Genomic DNA, 13,436 nt, shown 5'->3' on the forward strand with positions numbered 1-13,436 from the left:
TTCTTGTGTTGTGACGTAGCTTTCAACTGGATTTTTTCCCCCTGTACTTTCAGGCTGAATCAGATTTCTTCTAAATACTCTCTTATATTCTGTTTCAATTAGGATGGGAGGTTTATTGACAAATCTCCATCTTCAGTCTTTTCAACTATTAGTTTTATGCATTTTGGAATAAAAATTTGTATTCATTTTCAGTAGTCTATTGCTATGAAAAAGTTTTGTATCTTTATGTTACATGATTTATCTCTCCTTTGAATTATATTTCTAACTGGAATTGAAATCTGGAAGCTATATTGTGCTTTGTTGATCCATTTTAAGAATATAGAATTTTAAAATAATTTTCATATTGACTTTCATGCCGGTTTAACCAATAACTTAAGCATATATTTACCTTCAGTCTCATTGAAATTGATGGGAATTTGAAATCCTTTTGGAAAGAAAATGGATGCAAAAATTGTTAATGCTCAGAGTGATCTCTCTGACTTGATCCTTTATTTTATTCTTGTTTAAAACTTTTATTTGATAGTTTTGTTTGCATAGAGGCATCTTAACAACAGATTCTTGCTATTTTAGTGTGCTTTAACTGCAAATGTAAACTGTCCAAAGTATGATTCACATGAGTTCAGAAACCAACAAATATCAAGGGATATTCTCCCTCTCTTCCCCCTAACAAGTGTTTATTACTTAACTGAGTCTTTGAAAAAATGTTTAGATGTTTAAAGAGAAAAAACAGGAGTCCTACTTTAATTGTATTGATCTGCCTTTTGAGAGACTTCTTGTAAGGCCTGAGTATAAATGAAAAACCTGAGTAGAAATGAAAAACCATTTGCATCGTTTTCCATATACAGGCCTCTCCATTACAGCTATCTTATTGATTTCTGTGATGTGCTTCCCTCATCCTCCCCTTCCTGGCTGACCTGTAGTCTTCTGCATTCGTAGGTCTAGCCCGATCTGATTACCAAGAGTGCTTTGTTACAGCATTAAAATCCAGTGGGAGTTAGCAAACAGATACCCAGTTTAAGAAGACCAGCGGCTGGCAGCCCAGCAGCATGCAGCCAATGGTTCACCTGACCTTACCCAAGCCTCCTGCTTTTACTCTGTTATTTTTCCTTCACCGACCCCTTTGTGAAAGTCCTTGCCCAGGTGTCTGCAAGTAGCCTGTGTGCTCTTGTATTTCAGAAGGCTCTGGTGAGTGGCTGTGAGTTGCCAGCTCGCTGTTGAGAATTTAGGAAAGACAGATACTGGGAGCAGAGCCTTTTCACCTTTCCTGTTTGTGTGTTATGCCAGAAGAGGAGGTAAGAGGGTTCTGTGGCAGGAGGACTGCTAGTAGAGGCAGCTGCCTGTGGAGCAATGCTGGTGTGCCCATGGGGATTTGAGAGCAGCAAGCAGAAGGGGTACCCAGACAGCCTCAGATTTGGTGTGATGGTTGGCACTGAGCACTTCATCAGTACTTTGGAAAGCTTAACATGCTTTTATTTATTCATATTCACAGGTCATGTCATTGTTTTAATTTGCCTAACATTAAAAGCCAAGTTTGTCTTTAAGATGTCCTCAGAGAGCTTTTTCGACTTACATCCCCTGGACAAGGCTTGGACTTGCATACTTTGTTTTTACAGCTTATTTGTTCAGGTGTTTGTTTTGTTTGTTTGTTTTTGTTGTTGTTTGTTTATGGGTTTTTCTTATTTCTGCTTTTATTTTACTTTACTTCTCAACCTTTAAACTGTATTTAATTTCATTTTATTTTTCAGACACCTCTTATTGAACCTCACATCCCACATCGTCCTACTAAAACCATTACACAGGTAATAGGACATAGGTGTGCCGTAGGGCCAGGCTGCAAGATAAATGGAAGTAACTCATTTCCAGTAGTGCGATGCATATCAGTTGGCATGGTGTTTTCTAGATGTGATATGTATGTGAGATTTAAAATCCACAATATTTTGCATTGCTCTGAATAAGTAAGCATCTGTGCAAGAATTTTTTTAATGTAGGGAGAAGAGAACTTGTGCTTTGTTTTGCAGAAGGCAGGACAGAGACTGTGGAAAGTTTAAAATCTGTGTGTCTTGGTCCCTTTTTTTCTCCATGATCACCAAGGTTCCTTCAGAAAAGATCCTCAGAGCTGGAAAGATTTTGCGGAATGCAATTCTGTCCCGAGCCCCTCACATGATAAGAGATCGTAAATATCATCTGAAGACGTACAGGTGTGTGAGCTGATTGTATAGAGGTCTCTGAATTTTTATGCCTGCCATCATCTGATTTGTGATTTATGCCTTACCATGCTTTCAGGTCTCAAAAGGTCTGAAATTATCCTATGATGCTATTTGAGTCTGGATGTTATGAGGTCTTTAATGGCCCTGGTAAATCCTTTCTGAAGTAATTTGACTGGAAATTGAGTCCATGATTGTGAACAGAGCATTCGCATACAAAAACTCTTCTGAAGTTAATAGCATAGTTAGCTGGGATATTCTGTGCCATATCAAGTTAAAATGTAGATTCTGTTCTCTTTGTATATTAGTAAGAGATAATAGGAAATCTCATTAATTATATTACACGACTGTACAGATTGCTACAGTAGTGTTGTTCAGTGTGGAATTCTAAAAATTCACCTACTGAGAAACATTCCTTATGTAGATGTTCTGCTCTATTCAAAATTACTTTTTTCAGTGTATTGCCAGGCTTTCTTATCTTCCTGCTGGTGGCAGCACTGTCTTTCTGAAGGGAGATAACAATGGCACTTGCAGAATAGGAATCTGGCTTCAGGGAGTTAGGATCTATCTCCTGTTGCCTTAAGAAACAATCAATTTGTTTTAATGTCTAATGTTTAAATCAAATACCCAATGCATTATTTGGTGAATATGTAAATAAAAATTGGTTTAAAACCTCTGAGTGTCTTTTTCTAAATAGTAAATCATTATGTTGTTGATCCACTTTGGGGATGAGTGCATTGATTTTCCATATTACAGTCCAAAATGCATTTAATGTGATGCAAGGTATTTGAAGTTTGTGAACTGATCTATCATGACATGGCATGGCTCATTGTTTTAGAACAACTAAAGAGCATGTACAGTATATGAAGACCAGTGTTGGTCCAAATAACTGCACCATTTCCATTTTGTCTTGTGCATAACTGGGAAACACACCTACAGTTCTATCCTTTTTTTTTTTTTTTTTTTTTTTTAAAATATGGAATGCCAAAAATTAAATTGTATCCAGGTTAGGAAAAGCTTTGTCATTGAAATGGGATTTTAATTGCAAGAGCATTATTTAAGCTATGTGTCAGCAGTGTATCTACTTCCTCAGTCTCTGGAAGTAATGCATGAACTGCAGAGCTATGAGAGCCTGTCTAGAAGGACTAGCCAGCTTCTCTATTCAGTTACAGATGTCATCATTTAGATTTGTAAGTTTTTGATCACATTGCTCATTTGCTTCTGTTCTGCTTTGTTAGGAAGTATTATGACAGAATTTTATGTAGTGACCAATGGGCTTCTCCCACCAGCACCTTTGGGCACTCTCCAGAACTTGAGGCCTGCTGCTGTTTACCTCTGGGTCAGTCAGGAGCTGCAGGGTGACCAGTACCTAGCAAGAGAGCCTCAGAAACACTCTAGACCTACCACCATCCTAAACCACCATCCCCAGATCCAGTCTAGCTACAGTTTAGTTACAAATCAAGGAACACCCTCATAATACTCACTCTTCCTGGAGGGGCTGTTCTCACCAGCAAAGCTATTAGACCAGTGTTAGATGATCAGTTTCACGCAGAATGCTGAAAACTCCCTTTGTATAGAGGAGGTTTCCTCTGAAATTTGGGTTGAAAGTTGTTACACCAGTGCTAAAGCTCTTGTACCAGCTGGCACGGGCTCACTCTGATCTTCTGAACATTGCATTTCCCAAACCACCTGTTGTTAGCTGAGCAGATTCTCACAAAACTGAACATCTTCACTAGTATTTGAAGTATATGTGCATAGATGGCGACATTATCTTTTCTATAACAAGATCTAAGAGTTTAAGATATCCGTGTTCTTGGCAGATGGTGCATGTGATCTCTCTCTTGGCTACCTCCCTTTTCATTTCTGTCTATTTGTCCTTCAGACAATGCTGTGTGGGAACAGAACTAGTTGACTGGATGATGCAGCAAAGTCCTTGTGTCCATTCCCGAAGCCAGGCTGTTGGCATGTGGCAAGTATTGCTGGAAGAAGGTGTTCTTAACCATGGTGAGTTTAAAAATAAAAATAAATCAGAGCCTTGACTAAAACATGGGCAATGTGTCCCATCATTGCTTCTGTAGATCTCTTTCTTGAAAAAAAAAAAAAAAAAAGTTCATGAGTCCAAAGGAAAAGCTACGGATCAGGATCTTTATAAGTGAAAGTGCAACATGTAGACAGTCTTAATTCAGTCTTGCTACCAATATACCTTTATAACTTATGAAAATATTGAAAAATAATGAAATTGCAATATTATGGTAGCAACTGTAATTAGATGTAGTAGTGCACTGGTTTGTGATTATATCGCTAAAGCCGGATAGCGCTTGAACCAAAAACAACGTGTATTTCTATACACAAAACTGATCTTCAAGTCAAAGATTTGCAAGTGAAAGATTTGGAAGTGAATGTGAGCATTTCTGTTTGTTCAGATTCATAATTTTGGAATTAAATTCACCGGTTTTTGAGTGCTTCCCAAAATCAGCACTCCAAATATCCCAGTGGAGAGATCTGGGATTTTATGTTAGTTTTCTGACTGTGTTTTACATCACCTCACAGTTTCCACTTGACAGGATTTACTGGGTAATGAGATGTTATAGCCCTCAAAAGGGCAGCTTTCTAAACCAATATTCATATCTGAAGCTTTGCATGCACAGTTTTATGAAGTTCAGAACGGCAGCCCTGTCACAGTACACTTCCAGTCATTGTCTATTGTGCTTCCCATGTCCCAGGGAGAAATTTCCACCCTGAGAAGACAGATTGTTTCCACCACTTCCGTTCCCTAAGGGGTGTAGCTTTAATTCCTGACAAATACTGTCTTGAATTCCCAAGATCATGTTACTGCAACTGCATCGTGACAACCAGCTCAACACACCACTCTGACTTGCTTGGAAGATTAAGAGTTTGTCTCTTGTTGTGTCATAGCCTCTCTTTAGAAGTCTTATCTTGGAAGACTGTCCATTAAGTTCTCCACTAAGATAGAGGTCAATGAACTTGGCTTTGGGAGTATATGTTGATGATGACATTTCTGGAACATGAGAAAGAGTTTAGATGCTTCTTGATCTGTTACCTTTCAGCCCTGTCTGGAACAGGTATGGTAAGGTGGTCATGTCAGAGAACACATCTTAGAAATTCATGTTATAACTATTTTCCCAGTTGCTTAAATAAAACGGTTTGAAACAATAAGAACAGAAGCAGATCTAGTAAAGAAAACATACACACACGCGTATATGCACACCCACACCGCATATAAATTGAAGTCTTTTGGAAAGTATTTGTGGTACACAATTTAAGTGTCTCCTCTATGTTATATAATTTGGACACGAATGAGAAATGAACGTGATTTACATTTTTGCAGTTCCTCTGTTTTCTTTCTCTTCTTTACTAATCCATCTGCAACGTACAATGCTATGCAGATTTCTACAATTTTAATTTGAATGAGGAGAGATTAGTGTTTGATATGTTCTGTTTTTTCAGTGGATCAGGAACACTACTTTCAGGACAAATACTTATTTTACCGATTTTTGGATGATGAGCGTGAAGATGCCCCTTTGCCAACTGAGGAAGAGAAAAAGGAGTGTGATGAGGAGCTACAGGACACTATGCTTTTCCTGTCTCAGATTGGGCCAGATGCTCATATGAGGATGATTCTCAGAAAACCGTAAGCAGATTATTGAACTAATATTATACACATGCCTTTTTTGTTGCGTGGGAACATGGGGAAGGTATATATATTATCAGGCATCCTTTAGCCAGTTTTTTCATTTCAGTGCCAGTTTGCTCAAACTCCAAAGTCTGTAAGTCAGTATTAAATAATTTCTGGTCCTTATTCATGCTTATAAATTGAACTGTGTATTCAGAATAGTCGTCAAAGGCTATGAATGCTATCATATCTTGTGGAAAATGCAGCATTATGAGTTTTTATTTCATTTCAGAGTATCCCTAAAAGTATGGTGCAGATTCCATTAACGCTTTCAGTGCTGGCATGCCATTCAATTAATTACACTGCTTTTGGTTATTGCAAATGAGTGGAGTGGTAGGGCTGGCAGCACAGCAAGTACCTTTCAATTACAGTTGTATGTGGCAGCCCTTAATTAGATTCATTTTTGGCAGAACTTTATTGAATTGAGACTGGACTTACCCTGCTGTAGCTTACTAACAAGGTGTGAGATGTGGCTTTGTTGATTTATTTATCTATTCTTATTGTTATAAAATAGTATTTTGAGGAAAAAAAAAAAAAACTTTCTGTACATAGGCTGCATAGGATGTCTGCCTAACCTTTTCATAGCTATACTATATCCTCTCACTCATTGGTTGGCTAACCATCTTTTCACCATTACATTCTGGTCACACCGAAAACTCTGATAAAGCCCTTTTCTACAGGCAGCTTTATAGTGACTTCAAAGCAACTAATATAAACTGTTTGATCCTCAACTGAAAGCAGCCTCCTTATTATGCAGGTAGTGTTTAGGGGCCACTGAAGGCATACTTTACTGCTAATAAAGTGCACTGAGAATTACTCAATGTCACCCTCACTAACGATTTACTTGTAAGGGTCAATTCAAGAAAGGTAAGTACACAAAGCTAGATCCTACTCCTTCTTGAGGCCATTGACAAAGTTTGCCTTTATTATGGGATAGGCTCAGGTCCTGGCTACCATGTGAGAATATTTTTATACTTAAAATATCTTGAATCGTTTTAACGCACATGCTTGTTCATGTTCTGTTTCTATCTGCATTCTTTCCCTGCTCCATTCTTCTCCCAGTGTTATCTGTTTAGATCATAAGCATATTTGCACATTTTCCTGACTTACTCTGTGAATACAAGATAGACGACACTTTTCCAAGAACTCAGTGAAAGCACTGAATTTCAAAAAGTACAATCAGATATTTGTGCTCATAAAAATAGGTAACACTGCTGTTCAGCAACAGTTTTTAAAGGATAGCTTCTCTTTCCTCTGCTTGGTAGTTTTCTAGTCAAGGACAATCAAAAGGAACACTCCCTTCATACAGAATGCATAGACAAACCAGTCCAGCAGTATGGTGCACCTGTAAACCTTTATGGTGTCCGGGAAGCACAACGTTTTCTCCTCCCAAAGATGTCCACCGCATTTTCCACTGAGGAGTGAAACAGGGCTTCTTACAGGCATGAGTAGATGCCAGTCATTAGGAGGCTGTGAACAGCACCCTGTGTGCTGTGACCCTGCAGCTCTAAACTGTTTCTTTTGCCTCAGGCTGACTGAGCAGGCTGGTTCTTACGGAATTGCTCCATTAGGTTACCATGTTTTTCAGCAGCCTGCTACATTCTCTTTCCATCGTGACTTTCAGAGCAGCCAGTGTAAGTTTATGCTGGCAAGATCAGTGTTGATTATCATCCACGCTCCTTGCAGAGTTGAAAGGTTGGCATGGTGCTGTGAAAAGTATCACTCTCCCCCCTGTGTCGTCACTTGCACAGCATCACCTGAAAGAATATTCATAGATTTTTCATGCAATATAGTGAGGGGAATGAGGTTTTCTCAAGACTGACAGCCATCTGACATCTTTCCCTATCCCTATCCCTGAAAGTGCTTATTTTTGCTGCCCTTTGATCATGGAAGCAAGTTTGTGCTCTCAGGCACCATATTAACTACTGTTCTAGTATTCAGTTTACATATGTTATGATACTGCTAGTTGAAAATCCAGTCTGTGCTGAGATGTATCAAAGCTACTGAAATCTCTGTGAATCCTCAAAGCCCTGCTAGTTTTGACTAGACACCATTACAGCAGCCAAAAGTTCAAGGAATTGTCAGGGCTTTAGAAACACTGGCTGTAGCTGACCTGCACAGGACTCACAATTTTCAAACCGACACAGCTGCATTTTACAATAGTAACCATTTCCGGAGAGGTTACAGAACTTTGATAATTACTGTGAAAGAAATAATACAATATTCTTTGATGAGAAGATTACTTTGAGAATTTGATTGTATAATGAAGCTGTTGCTTTGAAAGGTACTTTCTATTGTTCAAAATCTGAAAATCTCTAGCAAAAAGTGTCACTTGTTTTGACAGCCAACTTAAAAAATTCTCTGTTTATTACATTAACTGCAGCATTTTAACTGTCAAACTGTGAAAGAATGTTCTATAGTTTAAAAAACAGAATAGAGCTCAGGGAATTTTTGGCAGGCTCTTGTTGCTATTGGATTTTCTTTTTTGATTGGTTAGGTTTTTTTTGGAAACACATACACTATGAATATGAAAATAGCCTTTTGTGAAGTGGCAAACAGCTCTCTGCTCCCTATAATGCCTGGAGCACAGGTGCAGACCTTTAGCAAGTCCCTGGCAAAAAATGTTGTGGAATTAATACATGTCTTCCTTACAAACTTTTCAGTCCTTCAGTGTGAAAATACATACTGAAAACATATTTTCAGTTATTTTTAGCTGATTTGAATAGTGTTCAGATATAGCTAACTTGATGGTTAACCCTAATGAAATAGGATGTACAAAGTTGGACACAATAATAACAGAATTCTTTAAAGAGAGGATGATTTTCATTAGGAAATAGTATTTAACTCCAATGGATTATATTCTGGTTTAATACTCCAGTAAGTTAACAGTATGACTGAAACAATAAGTTTGTGTCATACGTTCTTGGTAATTGTGCTCAGCAAATTTTATTCTCAGTGCAGAGGGTTTGATTCCGTATGTGATCAATAAATAAATTTTAGTGTCACTTGCCAAAGTAAGCTGGACAGGATGCTAGGGAGATCTAAACTTAGTAAACAGCACAAAACATATATATAATAAAACAACAATTTAATTACTGCTATTAATCTATAATTTCTTTAAGGTACTGTAAAAATTAAGCAAACTATATTTTCTTTATTGTTTTTATTTATATATCGTGTTCCATTTGGCTGTCAGTAGTCAGAACCATACTGGATTTTTCCGTAGACTGTATTTAGTTCCATAGTCCTTGGTGGGGATTCCTACTGATGATGATTAATGAAGTAAGCATTATTCCTGGGACAGGAAATACAGATTATCTTCCCACATATCAGTTCACTGATATTTGCAGATATTATTTGTGGTAAGTGGTATTTATGGAGTTAATCAAATAGCTTAGATTCAAGTACAAAGATTATGGAATCAGCTTCCATACTCACATAAGTGAACATGTATTTGCTTCCACACTCAGATGCAGATAGTGAGTAAAATTATTCTTGTCTCCTCTGTATTCTTTGTAGTACTTGTAGGCAAAACTTGTACTCTGGAAAGATGCTTATTTGACATACAATCGCAGTGTTATGGGGCCTCTGATCTTTTCACTTGTTCTTACCAACTCTGAATTTTCTGGTTAATTATATTGTTTGTATGTACATGGTTTATCAGTGATGAAGTGCTGTGTTATTGTCAACATCCTAGTCACAGAGAAGCTCAGTGTTTCTGACCTTGATAAATTCTCCAAACACTGAGCAGTTTTTTATTGATCACTTAATACCACCTGAGTTTTCCTATCCATTAATGTGCAGCCTCGTTCTCTATACCTATGCCATTTATTATCCTGTCTATAACCAGCTATTGCTGTTAGAATAAGTCCCCTGCAGAAACTAGGTCTTTACACAGCAGGATCCTACAAATCAACATCAGTGGGTCACCACACAGGTTTTACAGAAGCAGTGATGCCTAATATCTCTCCACGTGACATCTGCAGAAGCAGAAGTAAAGACTGGGTACATCCACTATAGATTGTCAGTCCTCCCAGTGTGCTAACACAGGAGACAAATGGACATACTGAAAAAAGAGTGCACCCTTTTGTCTTGACAGAGATCTGTTGTAGTTAGACATCATCCTTTCATATATTAATTTCTTGTAGGAATTTGTTAATTCGATACACTACCTTATCTGTTTACCAAGATATACAAGCTTTGCAAGGGTGCAATAAAATTAACGTTGTTATTTCCTGTGGGGAGTACTTTTTATTAAAATCTTTACCTTGTGGTTCTTAAATCTCCAGGGAAAGGTAGATAGTACTGACTTATCTTTATTCTGTACTTAATTAAGCTTCTACTGCCCCCCATAAATCACTAGGAGTGGCAGCCTTGTAATTTCAACAGATTTAGAAATAGAAAAGAGTAATTTGAGTCACTAGAGGGCATAGCAGTACCAACTCAGTTTGTTTCTCCCCAAATAGTTTATTCCATTCTGTATGAAAAAAAAGGATAACTTGAATTTCATCCAAGACATTTTTGTTATAAATTGGTCTTTCATCTGGGTAATAATAAGTGCATGTCACTGGTAAATGAAGAACAGATGAAAAATACAGCTTGCTTGGCAGAGAACAGGTCAGTTGTCCTTATGTTTTCTAGGACTTCTGGATGTAAGAAATACTGAAGAAGTCTCCATCAAACTTCTTTTGCAAACAGATGAAATACAACAGAGTGACACGATTGCTGCTTACTCCCTCTATCTCTCACATGACTTAGACAGACTGTTGAACCAAAGGGGATCAGGCAAAAAAACTGTAGAGCGCTATATACAGGAAGAGATTAAAAGTTCCTCACAAGCTCTAACAAATCCTTCTCATGAGTACTAGTCATTAGGTCCTCCAAGGCATCTCTGACACACTGCAGTCCTTAGAGCATTTGTGCCATTTTTTTTTTAGCAATCAGAAAATTTGCCAGTGTATAGATGCTGCAGAAACACAATTATTTAAATCACAGTAACAGCCTCATTTCTTGTTGTCCTATAGGAGGATTATCCTTTCACCGATGCATGTTTTTATTCCTGGCAGCATCTCGTGTTTTTCAGTGAGAGGAGTTGGAATAGCGAGTCGTTCTTTCTTACCCAGGTGGCTAAACAGCAGCACTCAGCATTAACTCTGTGGCAATCATAGTGTCCACCAAGATGCGCTGCTTCCTTTTGGAATTTGTTCAACAGAAATCAAATGCTCCTTTACAAACCACTGCTACTGTCCATCTGCTACAACTAATTAGTGCTGCATGTGAAAAAAAAGTAAGGTCCCACCCGTGGCTCAGGAGTCCTTGTGGAAGGAACAGATCTTAATGTATCGTTTCTGATTTATCTGACAGTTTTACATATAGAACACCTGATTTCATCAGGCAAGCTGTCTAACTGGGATCTCTGTAAGATGGTTGCCATGGCTGCTGCTCGGTGTCATTCAGGTGGTTTCATAGGGCTTCCATCCTTTGTGTGTTTCAGTCCTCCAGCCAGAACTGTCCTTTGTCCCTGTAGCCAATGTGAATGGAGTAAAGGTGCTTAGGTTCTGCGTTCTTTTCTGTAGCCCTGTGCATACTGTGTGCTTGTGACAGAAGTGGGTGGATGGCAAGCCCTGGTGAGGAGCAGGCCATGGTCAGGATCACTGGGCAGTGCTTCAGTGAGGTTCAACAGCCCTGCTTCTGCAGGACTTGTGCTTCAGGAGACTTGTGGTTGGTAGAACTGGTGCTGAGCATTGTGCTGCCACCAGTTAGACCTGGTTTACAGCTAGGATGTACGACAGGGTGTGTGCCCACACCCCTGCAGCACAGAGGGCTGGAGGTGCACCCAGTGAGGTGGCTCTGGACTCTGCATGGCCTTTTCATAGTATTGCTCTACACCAGTCTGGGCAGCAGTGTTAAAACTCAATGTCTTTTTTAATTTAAACTTGCTGGTTGGGGCAAAAATGTGCCCATTGTCAAGGTGTAAAAATGTCCAAACTAGTTCCTTTTCCTTTCTTGACCTAATGTAATACTGTTTTCCTTGATTTACTTTTTCTCCTTCTGCAGAAGACATGGTTTAATTGAGTGACCTATTCAGTAGACAGTACAAGAGTATTATGGGTTGTATTGTACTTCTCTGAAGCTATTATTTTGGGCATTTATTACATTTTTCTGTTATTATAATTTTCTACCTGTAGGCCTGGCCAGAGAACTATAGATGATTTAGAAATTATATATGAAGAACTTCTTCACATTAAAGCCTTATCTCATCTTTCTACCACAGTAAGTTGTTTTTTTTAAACATATAACTGATTGCCAAAAGGGAGGGTGAATTGTGACATTTGGTGATTAGAACTGGAGCTCATACAATCCTTCCTATTTATACTTTCTATGCAAAGAAGTTACTCCCACCTGTGGGGATCACCCAAGATTGTCCTTTGTATGTCAGCTAAAGTAATCTCTACGTGTTTCTGCACAGTCCGTAACTCACTTGCTTGTCACAGGTGTCTCTGTCTGGGGTTATATCTGAGTTTAAATTAAGATGAATGGTATCTGACCTCACACCTGGGACTGTAGTGCTATTGAGTTTCAGCAGAAGAGATGTCTGATTTCTGCATGTTTAGGGGTCTTGGCTTGAACCAGTTAGGAGGAGGAATTACACAGTGAAGAAAGGTGTACTGTGCAGTGCTGGCTATTGGAGCTTGGTCCTAGATTGAAGGAAAACCTCCTCATGTGCATTCCCTCTGAATAAGCAAGGGCAGTGCAGTGAACCAGGAATAAATTACATGGAGAAAATTCCTGGAGGAGAGAATGCAACTGTTTAAAGTCTCACCAGCAGTGACACACTGTGTAGGCAACTGAAACGAGCTAAATAGCTCTTGGTAACAGCAAGATATGGGTCCTTTCAGAAGAAGGAAGACAGTCAAAAAATAGATTTTTTTTTTTTATAACAGCTTCTTTGGAAGCTCTTGATGATTTTAATAATTTGCAGCTAGCTTGGACAGATGCAGCTAAATATGGAACTGCATTACAAAAAGATAGTACTCTGCAAAAATATAACATCTGAGCAATGTTTTTCAAATAAATCATATGTCCAAAGTGGGTAACTGAACTAAGAGGGAACAGCCAGACAAAATCCTTTAGCATATTTGGTAGGTGGAAGAAAAGGTATTTAAAGAAAGTTTTCTCTGAGAGCCAGAAATGACACATTTTAAATCAAACAAAAGAAACTACCTAAGACAGATACTGACAGTGGAGAAGACTTTTGATAATACAGACATAACGCAGAGAAAAAAAATCTTAAACATCTTATTTCCTGCTCAGAAGAAATTCAGATTTGAGCTTAGAATCTACAACAAGCAACATATAAAAATATTGTAAATGATACGAGCTGCAAGAAATAAATAACATTTTGAAGAAATGCAAGAAGTGCAGTTCAGTCCATGTTTTTATTAAGAATTTGGAAATGTCAGTGTATTATGTGTGTCATGAACAGAAGCAGAGGACAGAAATCACTCCTAGCTTAGAGGGATTCTTCAGAGAACCAA

At 38.3% G+C, this 13,436-nt stretch overlaps 1 protein-coding gene across 20 annotated transcripts in view; it reads left to right on the plus strand.

Moving 5' to 3' along the window:
• The window catches only part of RAPGEF4 (Rap guanine nucleotide exchange factor 4), a 152,146-nt gene that overhangs the window by 94,165 nt on the left and 44,545 nt on the right, over positions 1-13,436 (plus strand). For 18 of the 20 annotated variants that reach the window (XM_072040943.1, XM_072040944.1, XM_072040948.1 and 15 more), the window contains 5 exons: positions 1,746-1,799; positions 2,092-2,198; positions 4,087-4,208; positions 5,673-5,856; positions 12,087-12,171. In XM_072040943.1, the coding sequence (XP_071897044.1) occupies positions 1,746-1,799; positions 2,092-2,198; positions 4,087-4,208; positions 5,673-5,856; positions 12,087-12,171 (552 nt within the window). The remainder of the gene's footprint in view (positions 1-1,745; positions 1,800-2,091; positions 2,199-4,086; positions 4,209-5,672; positions 5,857-12,086; positions 12,172-13,436) is intronic. The other 2 variants (XM_027461176.3, XM_021272006.3) reach the window with 2 other exon arrangements.

The sequence above is a fragment of the Anas platyrhynchos genome, chromosome 7, assembly GCF_047663525.1.
Source record: "Anas platyrhynchos isolate ZD024472 breed Pekin duck chromosome 7, IASCAAS_PekinDuck_T2T, whole genome shotgun sequence".
NCBI classification, from domain to species: domain Eukaryota; kingdom Metazoa; phylum Chordata; class Aves; order Anseriformes; family Anatidae; genus Anas; species Anas platyrhynchos.